Genomic DNA, 20,202 nt, shown 5'->3' on the forward strand with positions numbered 1-20,202 from the left:
GGAGGCGTTGTGTAAGCGGGGGAGCGGCTGCACGGCGGTGCTGAGGGGACGCGGGGCTCCTGCCAGCCGCCCCCGGCCCGGCTTCGGCTCCGCAGCCGCCTCGGAGCGGGGACCGAGGTGGCTGAGGCTGGGTGTGCGCCCCCGGGGGTGCTGTGGCTGAGGACCTGAGGCGTCTGCCTGCTTCCAGGCGCTGCTCCGCAAGTGCCTGCTGTGGGTTTGGAAGAGATGGGAGAACTCGGTCGTTGCTCACTGATCTGGTGACAGGAGCAAGCCCCAAATGTCAGCTTGTAATGTCCGGTGATAGAGCTGCGGGGGTCCGAAGAGGTCGTCAAGATCCTCTACCTGCTTATGGTGAGGATGTAGCATTCCTGAAGCTCCTCCCCCCAGCCTTTAATTATTATTTTAATTTCAGGTTGAGGACTGAGGTCTTCCCATAAAGGTTCCTTTCAGTGTAGGCAGCGGTCAGTGCCTTGTGGGGGGCCTCCATACAGCTAACATTGCCAAAGGTTGTTATTACGGGCCTTCCAAGTCATCGGATTTGGTATAACACCTGCTCCCGAGCCGAGCGTGAGGTACACATCATTCAGTGCTCATGGTGACCTTCTAGAATAGCTGTGAGGAGTAGAAGGAGTAAAGCTGCCTTTGAACCCCGGCCGTAGGAGCTGCCCCTGCTGAACAGGCCAAAGACGGAACCTCCTGCCCCTTCAGCCAGCAGTAGATGGAATTGCAACACGAATGGCACCGTGAGTTTGTCTTATCTGGAGCTTCATGGAGTCTTGCTGCTGATTATCTCTGCAGCAGAGTAATTCTCGCCCACTGTCCCCGCTGCCACCGAGGCAATAAAACATCAAGGGGGTCCTTGGAGCTGTACGTTGGCCTCGTTGCTCGTGGTTTGTAATATGGGGTGGGGTCAGGCGAGGAAGGTTCACCTCCAGGGAAAGTCTCACCTTTGGCACGTCAGTTGTTATCAGAGTTCCATCAGCTGAATCTTTGTCACCTGGGTGATACATCATCTCTCCTGTGGGTGCTGATCAAACGGGTTAGGTAACACCAGATCCATTAGATCGAAGGAGCAGGGCTGACATTTTCCTGCAGAGGTACTGCCGCTGTTGATCTCTTCTTAGAAACTTGAGTTTTACCTTTAAGTGAAGATCGAGGCTGCTCTGTGGTACTCCCAGTTCTCTCATTTTTGTAACTGAATCTTCCCATTTTATTTCTTTACAGATATTGTTAGTAGGAGTACAGGCAGTTGAGATGCTAAAGATACAGGGTCATGTATAATTCTGCAGTGCTGCTCCCTGTGGTGTCTTTGTTATGAAGTGAGTGGCCAGATGTGTGGATGTATGTAGTTACTAATAGCTCTGGTAAGGAATATCACAGACAATATGTGCGCCAGGATCTGTGATAATTTTAAGTCTGTGTGAGGAGACCAGCATGTCTCGTACCTTCTCCATTGCCTTTTCTGCCTTTTCCTACAGTAGTCACCCTTCCTGCTGTTTTCCATTCTACCCTTTCCTACCTCATTAAACCTCGAGCATTTTAAAAGCCTAAAATTATAAATGCAGTGCTTCTTTTTATGTGGATGCATCCGTTGCTATGCACAAAACATAGCAAATGCACCTTGAAGGATGTATCCCGCTGGTGTTAGTGTCTGAGCTGTCTGCTGATTCAAGCTCAGAACCTTCCTTGTTCTGCCAAGCTTCCTCCTGCCTGTCACTGCTGTCCTCTGGGCTTGGCTTCCCTTCTGTGCCCACATACAGACATAGAAAGGACTTGAAGTAATTTTATTTTTTTTTTGTTAAAGTGCACATTAAGATGTCTTTGTCACCAGCTTCTCTTCCTTTCTAATAACCTTTCCCTTTTCCCTTTGCTTCCTGTGGCTGTCACTGCTGTGCAAAGACAGGGCTCTAGCAGTCTCCTTGCACGGACACGTATCACTCTGGCTTTTGGGCGTTGAGTTTGACCTTTTGGTGAATGCTCTGTTCAGTAGTGCTTTCCCCCAAAGACAGTAAATCGTGTAGTAAGTAAGGTTGTGGCCTTGGGTTGCGGCTTTTCTCCATAGGCAGGTAGAGAGAGACAGGAGTTGAGGAGATACACTACTTTTTAGAGCGTGTTTGTGCGAAATGGGTGAAGCACATGGATTGAATTTTTTTTAAAACGCACATGCATCTATATTGGTTATGTTTGCTGTAGATAAGAGCTTCAGTATGCTAGCAAGCTTTGCATGCAAAGCCACAGATAAACATTTTTGAGATATTTCAGAATTTTAATTTTGGTATAGTTCAGCTGCTTATTCAGAAACACTAAATTGCTACTTCAGTTATTAAAACAAAGCCTCTCCCTGTGCATGCAGGGAAAAAAAAAAAAGTAGGAATCCTAAAACAAAGCCATGAGTAATGTCCTGATGTTAGTGAAGATATCTCATGTGGTAGATCAGGAGAAGCTTACGGAGTGTTCATCTTCAGGGTGAGTGCTAAAACATGAGTCCTTGGTTTCCAGCCTGCCTTTGTCCCAGATGCAGGGTAGGTGCTCAGTTCTGTCAAGAAATCCAGAGTATGAGGGGATTCAGACAACGTCAGGCTGTTTTAATCTCTTAAACTAATAAATCTTGTCATCCATCTTGATCCACAGTGTGGTGTTCTGGTGGAAAGTACTTACTGTAACTTGGCGTGAAAGCCCAGGTTTCAGCCCAGTAGCGTATGGGTTCTACCTGTAGGAATGTTTGACTGGTTTTTGTACCTTGTAGGCTGTCCACTTGTCTTATCACCAGTGCCAACATGCAGGCTTTAAGGAGTGCTATAAAACCTTTAATGTTGTGATCACTAGTAATTCACTCAAAACACATCATTCAGAAACTTTGTGCACCCTGCTAAGTGCTTTCCAGCACATGTAAAAGGGTACAGGGAGGGCAGGGGGAAGCTGTTGTGTCTTGAAGATGTGGTAGTTGGCATGGCACGGTAATATTTTTATCTAGTCTGGAAAGTATATAAAAAAAAAATCCAGCTTTTAGCAAGCAGCTTGACTTGAGAGTTGTTTTACACAAATTTTTAAAACCACTCTTTGTTTGTTGGCACGGCCAACTAATGAAACAACTTCACAAAGTCTGGTGGTTGTTTTACAGTAAGTATTTCAGGCTCTAAAGATTTTGTTTAGTTTCCAAGTCTGCACAACAGAGCCCATTCAGAGATTATGCTTTCCAAAAGGTGAAAACACAATTGCTGTTACAACTGCAGACTGTTTTTGGGTCACAAAGTTCCTGGCTTGTTCTGCTGCTTCTTCTCAAGTGGTAAGCTGAAGATGGAACGTATTTTGGATACAGCTGACATATTTTTGTCTTCCTTTTAAACAAAATAAATTATTATATGAAAAACTATGAATAAATCCAAGGAGAAAATTTCTGTTCCAGAAGTGTTTTTTTTTTTTTTTTTTCATTTTCTCCTGTAACTGGTGATTTGAAACTTAGAGCGTGGTTCGCAGAGACGCAATTACTTTTCTCCATTGCTGTCCATATCCATCTTTGGATATGGACAGATATTAAGGATATCTTAATACCCTCAGATATTAAGGAGAGTTTCTCATGCGTCTACTCAGCAATACTGCTGACTGCAGAGTCACTAAGGCTGTTTGGGGAGGATATTTTGCTTTTTGGGGGACACAATGAAAGTGGTTGCCAGCTGAGATGAAACTCTGCATTGTGTTATAATTATGGGTGATAGAAATAGCAGTATATAATTAGCATGGAGTGCTGTAAGGGTGTTACCTCTAGCAATGCAGAAGTGCTCTTTCGATGCAGCTTGTATAGAAATATGTCTGCAGGCCAGATATTTCTACTTCAGCTTGTGGAAAAAGTGTTAAACTTGGGACTACATCCTTTATCTTCAGCTTCTTAACACTGTTGGAAAAACAACTTATCAGTTATTTAAAAAGGGAGTGTCTGTGTAATCTTCCATAGCGAAATGAATGTGTTTTTTTGGGTGGAACTTTTCTTGTCAAATCCCAGTGCTGTGTTGGCCTTGAGCAGAATTAGACCCAGGAAGTCATCTGATGGGTAGAAGAAGAGCAAGCAAACCTCTGCTAAGGGTTTTGTATAGCAGCTGGCAAGTTCTTCTCTACTGTGTGTGTATACTGAAAACAGTGGAACTGAACAAATAGGCTGTCCCTGATGTGTGCTTGCTATTTTTGAAAAAAAATCAAAGTTCTCTCTTAAAACTTGGCCTTGAAGGAAATGCTTCTCTTCTAGGTATACTGCAGCATCCAGATGGGACTGTCCTGAAGCAGCTGCAGCCACCACCTCGAGGTCCCAGGGAGCAGGAGTTCTACAACAAGGTGAGGGTCCTGCATAGCAACGGAGCTGCCTCGCTAAAGGTGGAGTGACGGCTGGTGTTCATGTCACAGTATATCATTATTGTCACCCTTGTGAAGGTGTAGGGTGAATATCTGAATGGTACATCACTGACCGTCTTGTCCCAGTATCTGCAAACTGCCTAGAACTGTCTCCTCCTTGAGTATCTGTCCCCGTGCCAGGCCTACTTCACTCGCAGGATTTAGGCTTGATTATTTGATCCCAGGACAGGAGGGTTTTCACGACATCTAAGGTTTTAATGGAAAGCCTCATGTGTAAAGGGTGAGTAAAGGGTGGAATGTGTGATCCCATCTGTGAGTAAAGGGTGGCATGTGTGATCCCATCAGTTTTCTTTCTCACGTTGGTGAACATCTCAGAATCGGTTGCTGTAAAACTTAGTGTCTTACACATCCATGTAGTGTGGTCTATTGCTAGAAGTATTGCTCTGTTCACTGTGTTAAAACTCGGCTCCTTTAAAACATCAATAAAAAGTGCAGTTCCCCAGTTTTAACTTTTGTTTGTTGTATTTTCATTGTGAACCAAACCCATTGCTCATCTTCAGTTCGATTTATCGATCGCTTGAATAGCACAAACCAGGAAGGCTGTTGATGGTTGTCTTACTTGAAGGTAAACTGTTTTGGGGGTCTCTTTCCCTTAATGGCCACCTGCACATCATAGTCTGCCACGTGCTTTTCCATATCGTCTTGATCTGTTATCCCTTTCCATGGCTTACTAAGTACTGCAGAAATCTTCATGCAGGATGGCAGAGGAGTCTTGAGACTCTTTTGTTGTTGTTGTTTGGGTTTATTTGAAAAGTATTAATTTAATCTACCAAAAGATGTTGCATATTTTGCAGAAACGTCTCACATAAAACTGACTAAACAACAAACTCCAAGCTAACCATGTGTTTGCATACTAGCATCATTCGGTAATTCTCGTGATAGGACTGCTAGACAAAACAACAGCTCTTGAGTTAGTAGGAGCTCAGCGGGAGCCAGTTAAACCCAAAAGTAAATATTTCTCTGAGGTTTCACAGGGGCTGTCGTTTAGGTGAGGTTAAGAATGATACAACCCAGGCTGAGCAGTATCTCTTCACTAGAAGAGAAAGCTTGAACAGACTCCTTTGATTACCAGGTTACTTGCTCTTCTGGGAACTCCTTGAATACAGTAACGTACTCTTGCTGTCTAAAGCCAGAGGGTAAGAGGAATAAGCTTGGCCGTTGCTTAGATGTTAACTTTGCACAAGTTTATCGCTTTGCCTGCTGCTTAGACTCATGTAAAAAGCTGTGAGCAAGACCCTGGGCGAAATCATCTGTGTCAGTGCCCTTGTGACTAGACCCTGTTGCAGCGGAAGAAGGCAGGTCTCGATTGTACCAAGAGCAACAACACAAACTCCAGTGATATCTTCTGGGGCCTTGCCAAGTCACTCTTGATGCTGATTTTTTTTTTTTATTAGAAGCCATTTGAGTAAAAAGGGGCTTGGCCGTTCCTGAAGAATTATGGGGAAGGGGAAAGCTGTATAGCAATTACTTGTGTGGGGACTAGACTGCTTTTTTGTGGCAGATAGGAGGGGGAGAAAATGCATGTATCTGGATAGGTGAAAGTACAGGAGAAAGGTCTTGGGGTTTTGTTGCTCCTCAATGATTAAATGCTATCATGTTTGCTCACAGGAAGAATCACATGATGCAGGTGTAGAAACCTAAACACCCCATATGTTTGTTACAAGGCGAGGTTTACTGCAGGTCGTGAGGTTCACCCAAAGGTACGCAGTTTCACAGAGAGCTTGAGCTGAGGCAATAGCTCATCGCTGCCAAGAGGGAAGGGCTTTTCTTCCCATATTGCCGTTCACCTTGTGCTGTGCTGGTGCTTCTCAGCCATGGAGGAGCTCTGTTGACTTATTAAAAAGTCAGCAACGCTTCCTCATGTTGGAAGCCTTCTGTCAGTTGAGTGATTAAACTGATAAGCAGTAGGAACAACAGCAAGACTGCCCCATTTTGGTGACTGAGCTCACTGCATCTTCTGATCTACAAAGAGATACAGCACCTTGGGATAGGCTAGTGAACCTCCAGAGAACAGGGGAAGGAGAATTTTGCTGCTCCTTGAGACAAGGGGTTGTTTACAAGGCAGTTGGGAAGAGAAGGTGATGAGAAATAGTGCAGAAATCCAGCAACGGTGCTTCTGGATAGATGTACGATAGGGCTGTCTTCTGGGTGCAGGTGGAATAGAAGTAGTTTTGAGGCAGAATACTAAATCTTTCTGGATCCTGTCAAGACTTTTGGTGCAGGTGAGCAACAAGAGTTGGCGCATTCTGCGAGGACAAAGCTGGAGTGGATCTGAAGGCTGTTCCTAAGGTTTTCTCCGATGGAGCCTTCATCAGATGTATCTGTTACACCATGAAGTGTGTGAAGACTGAGGAATTCCAGACTGTCACTCAGCCAGGACTAGACAGCAAGCATGTTAAGATCAAACCAGAAGGTGACCCCTTAGTGTATGCAGGTTAATCAAGATGTTTTTTTCATTCCTGCACCCATGTCTTCATAAGCACTTTTAACTATTTTGCATGTATTGATATTACCAGTTATTCCATACCTGGGCAAGAAACAAAGTCTTCTTCACTAAGGGGTCAGGCAAAGCTCCTCAGCTGAAGCAGTTGAGCACCAATGTGGTTCATGGTAGCAGGAAGATGTGTGTGTCTTGGTTGCTGCACATGTCAGCCGGAGAGCAGCTATTGCAGGTCTGAGGCAGAAATGTCTTCAATAACCAGCGGTGACTGGCAGCGTGCTGGTGAGTGCTCGCAGGCTGAAGGTTGCAGGGGGTGTGTCACAACAGCAGACAAGTTTGAGTTATGGCCCTGATAATTTTAACCTGATAACAGGCTGGTATCAGGTAGATATTGTCTTTATCTGGACAAGATGGTCTGACCTGCTGGATTGGCCTTCTGCTGGCTGTCTTGTGAACATGACAGAGGGCCATAGCCTGTGTGAGCAAATCACCAGAAATTTGCTTCCCCACTGTGGGCAAATGATGGGTGTTTCCTACGGAGCACAAAGCAGGGTGCTATTCCTAGTAGCAATTCCTACTCAGACTGTCACAGAATCACAGAATTGTCTAAGTTGGAAGAGACCTCAAGATCATCGAGTCCAACCTCTGACCTAAAGTGAGTCATTAGCTCACTTTTCTATTTTCCAGATACAATACCTTCAGTTTAGCAGTTTATAAAAAAAAAAAAAAAAAAAAAAAAAGGCAAACTTCTAAATACCGTGCTTCTTTCTTACAAGATTGTTTTACCACTACAACAGCATGTGACATCCTCTACTGATGGGAGAAATGGCTTCCCACGGCTCTCTGTTATAAGGGAGGGAAAAAAATGGAGCATAACAAGGTTATCATGGGTTGCTTCTATGGTAAAATGGAGTGGAATAATAAGGTGTTTGTAGCCATTGTTAATAACTTGCTATGTATAGTAAGCTTAACTTAGTGGTGGAGTGTGACTTCCCAGTGGTAACGTCCACTTTCTATTGATTCTGTAAATATGAATAGTTATCAAATTAAAATAATAATGTTTTATCTTTGTTTCTGCAAACTCCCTTCCCAAACCTGAGGGCATGAACTTGGTATAAACATAGGCTGTGTAACCGTGAAGTGTTCTACCAGGTCTTCTAATACCCTTATCTGATTAAAAAGTTGGACTTTTTAAAACCTTGAATAGCTACAAAATACTTTGTTTTCAGTAGATATGAACAGCGAGAGCAGGAAAAGGAGTTGATGTAGAAGGGTTGTGGTTTTTTAAGGACTATCTACGCCGATGATCAGTTGTTTCCATCTAATGGAAATACTCGGTGAGGATGTGTAGGCGGAGGCACCGCGAAGGACTGCTTTTAAAGGAGTTTCAGGAGGGAGCAGGGATGTGGAAACACAAAAATAGTGATGTTTGAAAATGCCGTGTAACACATTATGTATATATTACATTTCCATTAAAGAAAATAAATTGCTGCAAGGTAGTATGTGTTTATGGTAGGCTGCCTACACGTGCATACTAAGAAATCCATAAAAGCACGCTGCTTCTCAGTCCGTTTTGTTTTTTAACTTCACCCTGCCTTATGCCAGGGCACACGTGTATGTGCTGAAGCAGTCTGATTCAATCCAGCAGTGTCAGGAGACGGAAGAGGCCCATCAGCCCTCCTACAGTCAGCTCTTCTGGCAGATGAGCTGGGACCTGTGAGAAAAGCATCCTTTGGAAGGAAAGGTCAGCACAGCCTCTGGAAGAGGTAAAACCTTTGTGCTTTACAGTGTACAGAGCTTGCCTCAACCATCCCAGGCTGGACCTACGACCACCGTGTGCTAACATAACTCTCTTCCTATTTAAGAGCTCTCCTGTTCAGCAGAGGGTTTTTCTTAATTTGTCACGTCAAGAATGTAGCTTTGCAGAAACGACTGTCCTGTTGGTGCCCTGCAGAGGGGGAGGAAGCTGGAATGTCATGTTTTAAATAGGGCAGCTGCTTTTGTGGGCACAAAAAGATGGAGCTTAGGCTGCAAATATTTAAAACTAAGGAAGAGAATTTACAGTTGTTGAAGCTGGCTTCCCAGCTACAGTTTCCTCCAAGCTCTGTGTTCAGCAGGAAGAGGTGGAGGGTTTCTCTTCTTGCATTCAGCAGGCCAGCAGAAGGTTGGTGGGCTATTTGGAATGATGGCACTTTTAATTTTCTGATTTCTGGCAGTTGCTTCACGGGGCTGTAAAAGCTCTGTTAGTACACGTACCTGTTCTGAGCGTGGCATATTGACATTTTAAAGGTTGGTAATTCACTAGCTAATAAACGGGGAATTTACGCTTGACAGATCAATAAATGTCCCCATAAGCTTTTATTTGAATTGCCCTTTTGCTCTCCTGCAGTGACTGTGTGATGGTTGGGGTGCATGAAGTACGCCTTCCCCCCTCATCCTGCGTGCCAGAAACTGTCCTCTCTGAGAAACTTCTTGCAGCAAGTTAGCATTTTTTTCCCTCTTTGCTAGTGGTTGCATGTCTGAATTGTCATAGCTGGTGCTTGTGTTGTTGCCAAGTCATGGCTCCAAATAGCATACCTGCAATACTAGTAATGTTTCCAAGGCTGTTGTGAGGTGAGTCTTACCCAGATTCTCACATACCCTTGTCCCAGAGGGCATGTTTGTAATTTTGGGGGTTGGAGTGAAAAGGCAGACGGGGTTCTCCCGGTCCCATCTCAGCTCCGGCAACCTCCTACCTCTGCCTGAGTGCTTGGGAGCCGAGAGCTGATTCACCCCACGTAGCATTGGGAAAAGATAATTGGGCTTGTCATTTGGCCCTTCTGGAGAACAGTTCTTCTCCCGTTGCCAGTTACTGACGGCTCTGCTAACTGCTCTAGCAGCACTCGGAAAGTTCAGGGCTCGAGCCCTGCTGACATACTACATGAATGCAAGGAAGCTGTTCCCGCTGTAGATAGTAGAAATTGTTTTTCGCTCTTGTTACATGTCTGGAAAACAAAGCCAGGATGTAGGAGACGCAAATAACTCCAGCATGTAAAAGAGATTTAGGTTAGGTGAGAGTCAGGCACTTGAAAGCTAGGAAGTAATGGTTGCATGGTCGCCCGCACGATTGTTATTGTGAACTTGTGTTGGATGCATTATAATGCAACTTTCAATAGGGTGATGACCCGTCTTTTTGTTTTCTTTCCCCTAAAGAGCTTACCCGTTTTACAACCTGTACATGGGGCAGAATGAAAATTGTTTGTGCAGCTTGTGTTGTCCCTCTTGCAGCAGTTAGTCTTTGACTTTGTGACCAGAGGATAACGTGTGTTAGAGAATTACCACTTAGATTAACGTTCCTCGTGCTCCTGTGGGTACAGAGAAGAAAAGGGCAGGAAGTATGCCTGTTTGGACCATTATCAATACTTTTATCCTTATTTTATTTCATTCTCTATAACCTGTTGTTGCTTTTGTGCCACAGCTTTTCATTAGCTTGATGCTTTTTTTTTTTTTTTTTTTTTTTTCCTTTTTGCATCATCTGATTTTAATTGGTATTCGAGCAGCTTCAGGCAGTGCAGAAGACTTCTAGTGACTTCCCTCCCCCTCCATGGCATCAAATCGAGCCAGCAGCCTGAAAGATGTGTTTTGGCCTGGAAGCTTTTGCACAGAGTTGCAAGAACTGACTCATAAGGCTCAGCCCTCTTTCAGCCTATATAGCACAAATCACGATAAGGCAGCCTGTGTTCTGTAAACTGTTCTCTGCTAGTGACAGAAGACAACAGGGATCAGGGAGGGAAAGCGTGTCTTGCTTCAGGATGAATTACCCTATTTTATAAACTCAGCTAACTGGTTTTATAGTTGTGATTTAGATGATTATTCTTGACTGAAAAAGGAGTGGATGATGGCCATAGTGCTGCTGTTGTGTACTAAAATATCCTTATCCCGTGATCTAGTCTCCAGCAAAGGTTCTGTGTTTGTCTTCTATGCACAAAGCTTCAAGAAATAGGATGCACCCTTCTCTTAACATCTCATATGAGGGATGCAGTGCCTTGCCTGAACCTTTCCTTACTCCTGCTCCCAGAGCTGTAGCTCAATACCCTGAAATGTTGGCGTTTGCTGTGTCTCATTCTGGGACATCATTGTCTGCTGCATCCCCAGAAGAGGTAGTGGCACTGCAGTAACCCAAGTTGCCTGCTTGCAAACATAGTGAGTATGTTCTGATACACTCCCTGTCTGCCCTCATCATCGTTCCTCCTGCTGAGAAAATGCTCAGGAGGGATTTGTTGCACTGGGGATATAAGCAAATTGAAGTTCCCAAACCAGTCTGTGAAACTGTCTTGTGCTCTGTACTTAAAACCACAAGCCTAGACAGAAGTATTGTAATAAAGGGAAGGACATGCAGTACTCCTCAGATAACGAGAAGAAAATGACTTTGTGACCAAATTGTGAAATACTTACTGCTTGTATTTGTGTATTTTTTAAATTAGGAGTTGTCTAAGGAGAATGAAGGATGAGGTCTAATAATCTGCTGAGTTCTTCTACTGTCCTATAAGCACTCAGATTTTTTTTTTTTGTACTTCAGGTCACTATTAAATGACTTAAAGCCTGCTGTACCAGGACAATAAGGCTTAAATTTGTGGCAATTTTTTTGTGATTCTTGTACCCTGCGGCAAAAACAAGTTTGGGAGGGCCACGCTCTGCGGTAGAAAATTACCCTAAAGAGTCCACTGAGCATCTGTTTGCTGTGTTCCTTGTACATTGTGTGCCACAATAATCTACAGTCCCCTTTAATAAATCTAAGAAAAGCCTGTAAAAGGAGGCAGTCAAAGGCCATTACTGCAATTTGATGCTAGCAGGGAACTACTGGGTGGAGTTAGTAACAGACCAGGTTGCCTACAGTCCATGCTGTGCAAGCATGCAGGAAAAAAACAATCCCATTGTCTTATGAGCCTGATTTTGAGGAAAATTCCTTTCCAAGAGCAGGTCCCGCTGAAAATGAAGCAAAAATACAGGGTTTTAATGTGCACGTCCATGGAATGTTAAATTGGGTTAAGTTACAGTACAGTGCCCTTGCTATGCTAGAGGGTAATGCAAGCACTAACTTTTTCAGACTAAATCAAATATGAGTGAAGTTTCAAATCATTTATGATGGTAAGTCTTTCAAAATCAGGATGAAGCTCTAAAGGTGTGTTGTAGTTGGGCAGAAAATAGAGCACTTGGTGCATCACAGGCTTATTTCCAAAAGAGATACAGTTGGTAAGCTGCTGGTATGGTGTTCTTCATCATCCAGGTACCAGATTAACCATCAGTAAACTGAAAAGTCCATTTGGCATGATGTTGAATGTCTTGCTGTGCGTGTAACGTGCTTGGTGAAATTCCTCCAATGCCCAATACTTAGGGAGCAACTTGGTAGTAATTATTTTGTAGCTTTTGTGTCTTTATTGTTTTCTAACACGTGTATGTGAGTGTGTGTATGTGTGAATATATATGTGTATTTATATATATATATATATAAAAAAACAAACCTCTCCCTGAAGACAAAGCAAAGTGAATGACTTGACTCGCCATGCCCAAGTGTAACATTTCCCTTCCCCAGATTTGTTTTTTTCCGTGTCTGCCTGGAGCAGGCTATGCCCAAAGGCGTGCTAAGGTTTCTTAGTGTTATTACTGTTCCTGTAGCTGGTTCTGTAAATTCTAGTTGTGCTCAGGGCATGTGGGTGTGGGACTCCAAAGGGTTACTTATTCAAGTCAACCACAAAAATGCCTCCAGCTATTACAAAACAGCTACTTGGATGTTAGTAAAATAGCTTAGATGACTAAAATTATCAAAATATCATCAAGCACCAATGGATGTTCTCAAGGGAAGATAAAGACATGGCTTTAAGTGTTTCAGGAGTGTTGGTGGCAGAATGTACCTGGAAGGCAGTTTCAGCAGGGTGCCGTGGCACTTTCTCGGTGAGCCAACTTGAGGAGTGAAACAGACGCGGATCAGCTGGATGCTAACATCTCCAGGCTCAGGTTGGTTTAAGCTACCATGAAACTGCACCTTGAGGGTAATGCTGCAGTACATTCTTTGTGAGAGCTGCCTCTCGCAGCACTGGAAAAGAAAAATCCAACTTGTGTCTGTCAGGACTTGTCTTCCCTTTCCATCTCTTTGAAATGCAAAATTAAGTTTTGCCTATATAACTGCTTCAGGGTTCCTCCCACCCCTTGTTCTCTCTCACAGCCTAGCTTGAATCTTCAGATTCAGTGCTTTCCAGAAACGAAGGGTAATGCTTATTAATGTTCACAGAAAGTGGGACAGTGGTCGCGGCTTATTTCTCTTTTTATCCCATTGTTCTACCATTTTACTTTTCTTTCAATAGTTCCAGTGATAATTCAAACTCAGAAATAGTTGGAGTTGGTTCAAAACATCTTGGAGCAGAAAGTTTGGATGGAAACAGTCTAGCTGCTGCCCTTGTTTAGCTTGGTTTTACATCTATGAGGATCTCGAGGTAGTGGTTTCTGACCAGGTCAGTATCTTTCTTCCCTGAACACACAAAGCAGTGGTCACGTTGCACCACTTGGAGCGTTGCTGTAACAGAGCTGTTATTTTCATGTAATAGTTGTACAGATAGATGAGAACTGGCTGTACTGTATTTCTTTGAGGAAGGTATGGACTAGCAAAGGGACTTTTTGCCTTGAGATATGCTGGATTTCTCTGACTGCTGACGGCTTGACTTTTTGCAGTGGGTGACTTGAGGACAGCGTCACTGCAGCGCTGTCTGGTGGATGGTAAGTGCTGTTGAACTAAAAAAGGAAGAGTAGGGGGAGAAGTGTTAAAATTGAAACTTCCTTATCGGATGACCAACTAGGCTATGTTCTCCTGAGTTTGGCTTCTAGCGGAGAGTACCAAGCACAAGCATGATGCTTCTGTCTCTGTTGTATGTACAAATACATAAACCAAACTTAGGTTTTGGAATAGCAAATTTCATCTGCAATTTGTCTTGTGTTTTGAATTAGATTCAACTTAGGAATCTCTTGACGTACTCAGAAGGCTGCTTAGCAGGTGTCCATGCTGTTGATATAATCATCTACGCTTTCCTTGGTATCTTCTTCAAGAGTGTGCTTTTTTAAAAAAAAAAAAAAAAAAAAAAAAAATCTGATTATGGTGCCAGGCTTTGTTGACAGAAGAATTATCTTTGACTTTAAAGAGCCCTCAAGTGGATTGGAGACTCCAGCTTCCTACAGAGCTGAGGCTGGGCATAACATCTGCCTGCATTCCTGAGTTGTGAACCTAGGAGAGGCGGAAGGGCAGGAGGAAGCTCAGTTCTGTGGCAAGAGGTTTGTGATGAAACATCTCTAGTTTGTGATTTGGACTGAGAACTTCCTGATGCCCACCACCCTGCTCTGTGCCCAGCTGGGTGGCTTCCAGCAGCTGCAGGGTCTGCGTGGGGGTAAAGCAAATAATTTAAACTTGCTTTCTTGTTAATTTTTTGTTGCCTGGGAGTCTTGTGGGATGAAAGATGAGATGGGAGTTTGCTGTCTTGTGAAGAGGGAAACAGCCCTTTGGTGCTTGTGATGGGGTAGGGTGGAGTGCATCTTCCAAATATTTCCTGTCTTGCTTCTGAAGTACGTGGATGTGGGAAAGGAAGGGGGTCTAGACGATCTGTCTCTACCCAGCTTATCTCTGGCTGTTTTGGAGAACTTGCTGCTTGTGGCATCTGCTGCTCTTTGCTCACAGCCCTGCAGTGGGGTTTGTTGGGCGCTGCTGCTGGTGGTTGTGCCCGACTGCTGCCTTCTGGCTGCTGCTGCTGAAGGTCTGAAGCTCTGCCACATCCTTGGAAATGGGTCAGGGTTTGCTTCTCCTCTTGTGAGGATAATTCCATGCCTCAGGCTGCAAATCTCGCTAGGGTCAGCCCAATTTTGACTATATAAAACATGTGGAAGCGGATAAAATGGGACGTACTCTTTTTTTGGCATTGCTAGAAAATGTCTGGTTTGATAAACATGGCCAAATAAGTATCTCTTTGGGAGATGTCAAAGCTTACTTTCACAGCCTTCATTTTTTGGAAGCTAAGATGGCCAGCTCCTTTCTGTAACTTTCTTTTTTTTCCTGGCTCCTGGGAGGAGGATAGAATTGTTGCAGGTGTACGCCATTCTTATTTGAAAATTCATCTGCGTGATCAGTGTGGAAACGTAAATACATCCTGAATTGTTTTAATCTTTTCTAGTCTTTCTGTAGGTACTTTCTGTGAGTGACTATAATATGATGCATAGTGCAGCTATATTTTGGATAGTAAAATAGCAATTCATTAAAGTAGCATTTAGTACAACAGCATTCGTAAATATTTAACTTCGGAATTACTCTGGTATCAGATTTTTTTTGGATATAAACAGAGCTGGCTCAACTCCAGTCATATTTGTGGAAGGAAATACTGCAGACAAGTCAAAACATGATGGTACTTCTTTGAAAAAGAAGCAAAAGCTTTCCGAGTTGTAAAGCTGTGCAGTTATGAATTGCTCAATGCAGAGCTGCTGATAGAACCTCAGCTTTTTTGGCCCTCGTACTTGCCTGGTTTAACTGGGTGATGTAGGAGTCCGGAGGGAAATGTGGTGCACACTCAGGTAATTAAAGTCTGTGATATAATGTGTACACGCAGGGAGACAGAGTTAAGGTTGCACTATCATCTGTAAATCTTGTATTTGCTAATTTGAGTGCGTGGCTTCTCAGCTGTTTGCCACCCAGGAACCCCCTAAGAAATAAGCTGGGAGCTGAGCTCTGCGCCTGCTGCTGGCTTGTGTACCCTGAGGCTCTGCAAGCGACAGCACCTCTGCTCAGGGACAGCTTATGGTAACAAGAGAAGGGGATGGTTGGGACTGGCCCAGCATTTCTAGTTTCCTACTCAAATCGCTTTTAAATAAATGCATGTTTTAAAATCCATGTTTTCTAAATCGGCTCTTTTACGTACTTGAAGAAATTGCGTTGAAACTACATTTTAATCAAAGTGGTGTCTTTCCACCAGGACACTTGAAGATGGGTCTGTACTGCCAGAACTAGTTTAAATTTCCTGTTGAAATTTAAACATTTGTTCTGCCCTCCCTCAGTCACTTCTGTGATTAGCTAGTCTTTACAAAACAAAGGAGAGCGAATGTCATGCTGCTTCAAATACGGAAAAGAACATTCCCATTCTCCCAGGCAGCCCCCCTGTTTGCATTAAAAAACAGATGAATCTGTTTGGATCAGACTTAGCAAAACAAACAGAGTGTACTTTGGATTAAAAACTAAGGGAGGGTGAATTTGCCTCAGAATTAAAACATTCTGAGTAGCTGGAAATTATGACTTCATGGTGTCTATTAGACTATCGAGCTGCCACAGAACATATCTGGGGCATGTTCTTCCTATGAGTTAGCTGCAGTACTTTGTAATGGACATGTTGTGAGCCCTCCAAATGTCAGCATCCTGTTTACTTGCTTTTAAGCCCAGCAGCAACTGCATTTCATATCTCCAGTTTGTGCTGTTGGAAGAACGCGTCCTGTGATGTGTAGGAGGGATACCTACCCCGGCTGAACTGACGCCAAGTTGTTCTGCAATTCTCGATTTGCTGGATGAAGAGGTCATGTACAGTAAAGCAGAAAGAGCTTAGGTTTTTCAGTGTGTACTCAAGAAACAGGCCAGTCATTACGTGCAAAACCCAGCAGCTGCTTTTCCAATAAAGGTGGAGTATTGCTAACATACATGAAAGCACAATGGTTTACTTCTAAAGGTTGTGCCAGGATAAGTGATAACCTCTTCTCCAGTGAGTTTCCCAGCTGTGTCAGCAGCAATACCTTCCGGGGTATGGGATGTGTGGTGTATTTCCTCTATAAATTTAGGGTTGTTTTTGTCATATACCCATTTATATTGATCACTCTGAATGACACCTAAAGGTGTAGCTTGCTAGTGGGTTGGATGAAACAAGCTGAAATGCCTGTTGTTGCTGGTTTAGCCCCTTTCTAATGAGCAGGAGTGGTTTTCTCCTGTCTAAGAATGATTGTAATTCCTGAAATGTCCGTTTTTGTTGCTTTTGCCCACACCAAATGACTTCCTCTGATCTTCATTATCTGAGTGCTTATTCTTGTTTGACATACAAATACATTACAGGCTGAGATTGAGGTCTGTATTAAGGTCAAATAAGTGCTTTGTATGTGTTACGTCAAACTTAAAAAGGGAGTTTATTACTGCTTCAGGGAGCAAGATGACTTCTGGAGAGACAGAAGTAATGCACTTAATTCTGTTATGCAGAGGTAACGATACCGAACACTACATTACTGTGAGTTCTTTCTCCATTTAAAATGCCTTATATCAGTGTATTAAGGATGGGCTATGTAGAAGATACCTCTTCTGGAGGTTTGTTTTTTTTTTTTTCCTCCTCGTTTGGCCTTGACTTTGGGCTATTACACCCAATTACCTGAACGTCTCTGTTGTATCCCACTTCTTGAAATGCCCAGAAGCATACTGTTAGTTATTTGCTAAGTCTTTAGCACTGGAACCTACTGTCAGGGTTTCAAAGGTGAGTCACAACAAGTCTTTCCTTTTTAATGGTCTCCCCATACGCTACTTTCTCTGTCTTTCCTAAGTTTTTTTCCTAAGTTTCCTAAGTTAAGCCCTCACATTCTTACACAGTTTGCCTGTGTCTCAGCTGCATTCAGCGTTTGTCCTCCTTGTCTGCTGCACTTCTGTTGCTTCCAGCTGTCTCCTCTGCGTCCAGTCCTTAATGCACACACTTGTTGCCACGTCAGGGCGGCGCCTTGATGGTCGCTGCCTCTCAGCCCTGTTTGGGTTCACCTAGAAGAAGAGTATTCGTGCAGGGTGTAGCCTAATTCCTTGCCAGTTAGCTGAGGGGTGCCACAGCAGCAGGCAGAAATGGGCTTTGTGCTGCTTGTCTGCAAACAACCACAGTGGGAAGTCCTGGCAGTCTGTGCTCCAGTCCTGGCCCAGCAGTGGCATCGGTCAGTGGGGACAGCGATTGCTGCCAAAGGGAGGGTCTTTGCCCCAGCATCAGATCTTTCTCTCTTCCCCTCCACCTGCATTTTTTTCTCCTTCCTTCCTCCCTTCTAGAGCAAGCTGCATCGCAGTCTCCTGAGGAGATCACTGTCTTCTGCTGGCAACATCTGATGCTTATCAAAGCAATGTTGCATCAATAAAAATAAACAGCAGCAGCTGATCCCAGGGATGAGCAAAGTTGTTTTTCTTTTTTTGTCTCTGCATGCAAAATATCAGCCTAGCAGCTTGCCTTAACAGGGGGAAAGCCACTGTTACCTGTAGCCCTTGGAGATTTGAGTTTGCCCCGTACAAGATTTCTGCAATGAAAACTAAATTTAGCACAAACCCACCCCGACCAACTTCATCTTCCTGCTGCTTGAGGCTCTGCCTAGAGTCACACCGCAGCGGTGGCTGTAGCCGAGGCTGTCTGGTGTGAAATAGCAGCTGGACTTCAAGTTCGGGGCTTTTTCCTCTCTAGAGGTATTAATGTTAGAAATGTAGGGTTGTGTATGCCGACATGTGAGCTGCCTGTAGCTCCTGTTGCAGGGTGTTCTCCAGTGTGGCTGAATGTCAGTCTCAAAGCCAGGAGCTGAGCCAGCTCTGCAGAGCTCTGAGATGGGAAATTTATTCTTTTCGCATTGCTTCTGACTTTGCAGCGTGCTCTGCCTGCACTGCTGTGCATTGCACACTGAGGGGAGAGCAGAGCTGTGGCTTGTCCCTGTCACCCGTGTGCGGTGTCTGGGGGTATTGCTGTGCAGCTCCTGCAGGACTGGAGCAGGACACGAGCCTGGGGCATCAGAGCCCAGGTAGCTGCAAGGGTGTTGGGATGAAGTGGTTCCTAAAGGCAATGATAATAATTGTAACCTGTACTCCTGTGGGTGTGGAGCCCTTAGTCAGAAAACCACGTTAGTCAGCTGGTGCTGTAGGCTGTCCTCTGTGTCTGTAACTAGATCTGCTGTGGGGGGAAGATACCTGGTCAAAGGAAAGGGTTTGAAACCCTTCTAACATCAGTGTTGAAAACTGGCGACAGTCGTGCGGTCCCATGGCAGATACAGGCTTGGCTGTAGCTGTGTGAAGGTTTGTTCCTTCAGCAACATAAGCCCGCTGCTGTTTGCAAACTGTTCTTGTATTCTTAACAGGAGTTGGGGAAAAAAAATGTTAAAAGACTTTAAGCAGATGAAGACGCATGCATTTGAATTGTTCATTGTTTGTGTGGAGTCGTTACAGGATGAGTTGTTTGAAGGAAATAAGGAAACGCTCCCCAGTCCGAGTTTGTGTGCTCTACCTGATAAAGCTTTAGATTTGTGATACAGTGGAGTAATCCCAAACAGCCTTGGGTTCAGGATGGGAGGACCCCCTTCTCACTGAATAGACTTCAACGCTAACAATTGCAGTTAAGATTTTTATTGAAGTTAAGCCATACATTCTTCTTAGAGTTGATCTATCTTTTCCACTTGTATCCATGCTTTCAATTTTTCCACTCACTTTTCTCAGATTGTGAGAATTCGTATTTTCATCCTGTATGTTTTTAAACATGAAGTAGGAATCCTAAATTTATGAAAATAAACACTGCCAGAAATGATAATTATGGGACAACAGGAAGTATAAAGTGAATGTTTTAAACTCATTATTTGTCTCCCCCTCCCCTTAATTTATTTCAGGTTTATGACTCTGACTGTTGCGACAGCATTCTTCTGGAGCTGCGGGAGTATCTGCCAAAATACTTCGGTGTCTGGTCACCACCTACTGCACCAAATGGTACTGTTCTAATTTTATCTATTAATCCAAACCTCCTGGAAAAATCTTAGGGAGCCTGATTTTTGGCAGCTGCAAGCTCTGTCTTTTTTTTTCTTTTTTTTTTTTTTCCTTTTTGGTTTTGTTTTGTTTGCTTCTTTCCCACTAAGAACACTTTCCAGTTGGCAGTCCTCTGGCTAGCTTCATTCTTTGGGAGCATCCTCGTGGCCCAGGGTAGACGAGGCATGGCCGTTCACATGGCAAACGTCTTGGAAGTAGCTGAACCTGATGCATATGGCCCCAGAGCTGCTGCTTTGGTCTGTACCGTGCAGGAGGGGTGGGCTGGATGCCCATTTGTCTGATTAGGCCGTCAAAGCAGGACACAGATGCTGTATGGGTGTGTAAGAAGGAAAAGAGAGACAGAATGTGGTCTGAGGTGAGGCATTCAAGCTGGAATCTGCTACTGGATCTCCAGAGGTTGGATCCCATCACCTTGCCATATCATACCAAACGCATTTTTTGGTAGTTGCCTTGTTTAAGAGCACTGCTTGTCATCCTTTGTTACTGGAATGAAACAAAGCTCTGGTAGCTTAACTTTGTATAACATGTTAGGAGTCAGAAAGAAAAGGTATTTTTGGAGGAC

At 43.9% G+C, this 20,202-nt stretch overlaps 1 protein-coding gene across 4 annotated transcripts in view; it reads left to right on the forward strand.

Moving 5' to 3' along the window:
- Window positions 1-20,202, forward strand: part of IPMK (inositol polyphosphate multikinase) — a 40,592-nt gene that overhangs the window by 352 nt on the left and 20,038 nt on the right. The window contains exons 1-3 of one of the 4 annotated variants that reach the window (XM_084525134.1): window positions 126-351; window positions 4,241-4,326; window positions 19,487-19,583. In XM_084525134.1, coding sequence (XP_084381260.1) covers window positions 291-351; window positions 4,241-4,326; window positions 19,487-19,583 — 244 coding nt within the window. In that variant the 5' untranslated portion in view covers window positions 126-290. Of the gene's footprint in view, window positions 1-125; window positions 352-423; window positions 744-2,500; window positions 2,523-4,240; window positions 4,327-19,486; window positions 19,584-20,202 lie in introns of those variants that run through there. The other 3 variants (XM_084525135.1, XM_084525136.1, XM_084525133.1) reach the window with 3 other exon arrangements.

This window comes from Aythya ferina (assembly GCF_964211825.1).
Source record: "Aythya ferina genome assembly, chromosome: 7".
NCBI classification, from domain to species: Eukaryota; Metazoa; Chordata; class Aves; order Anseriformes; family Anatidae; genus Aythya; species Aythya ferina.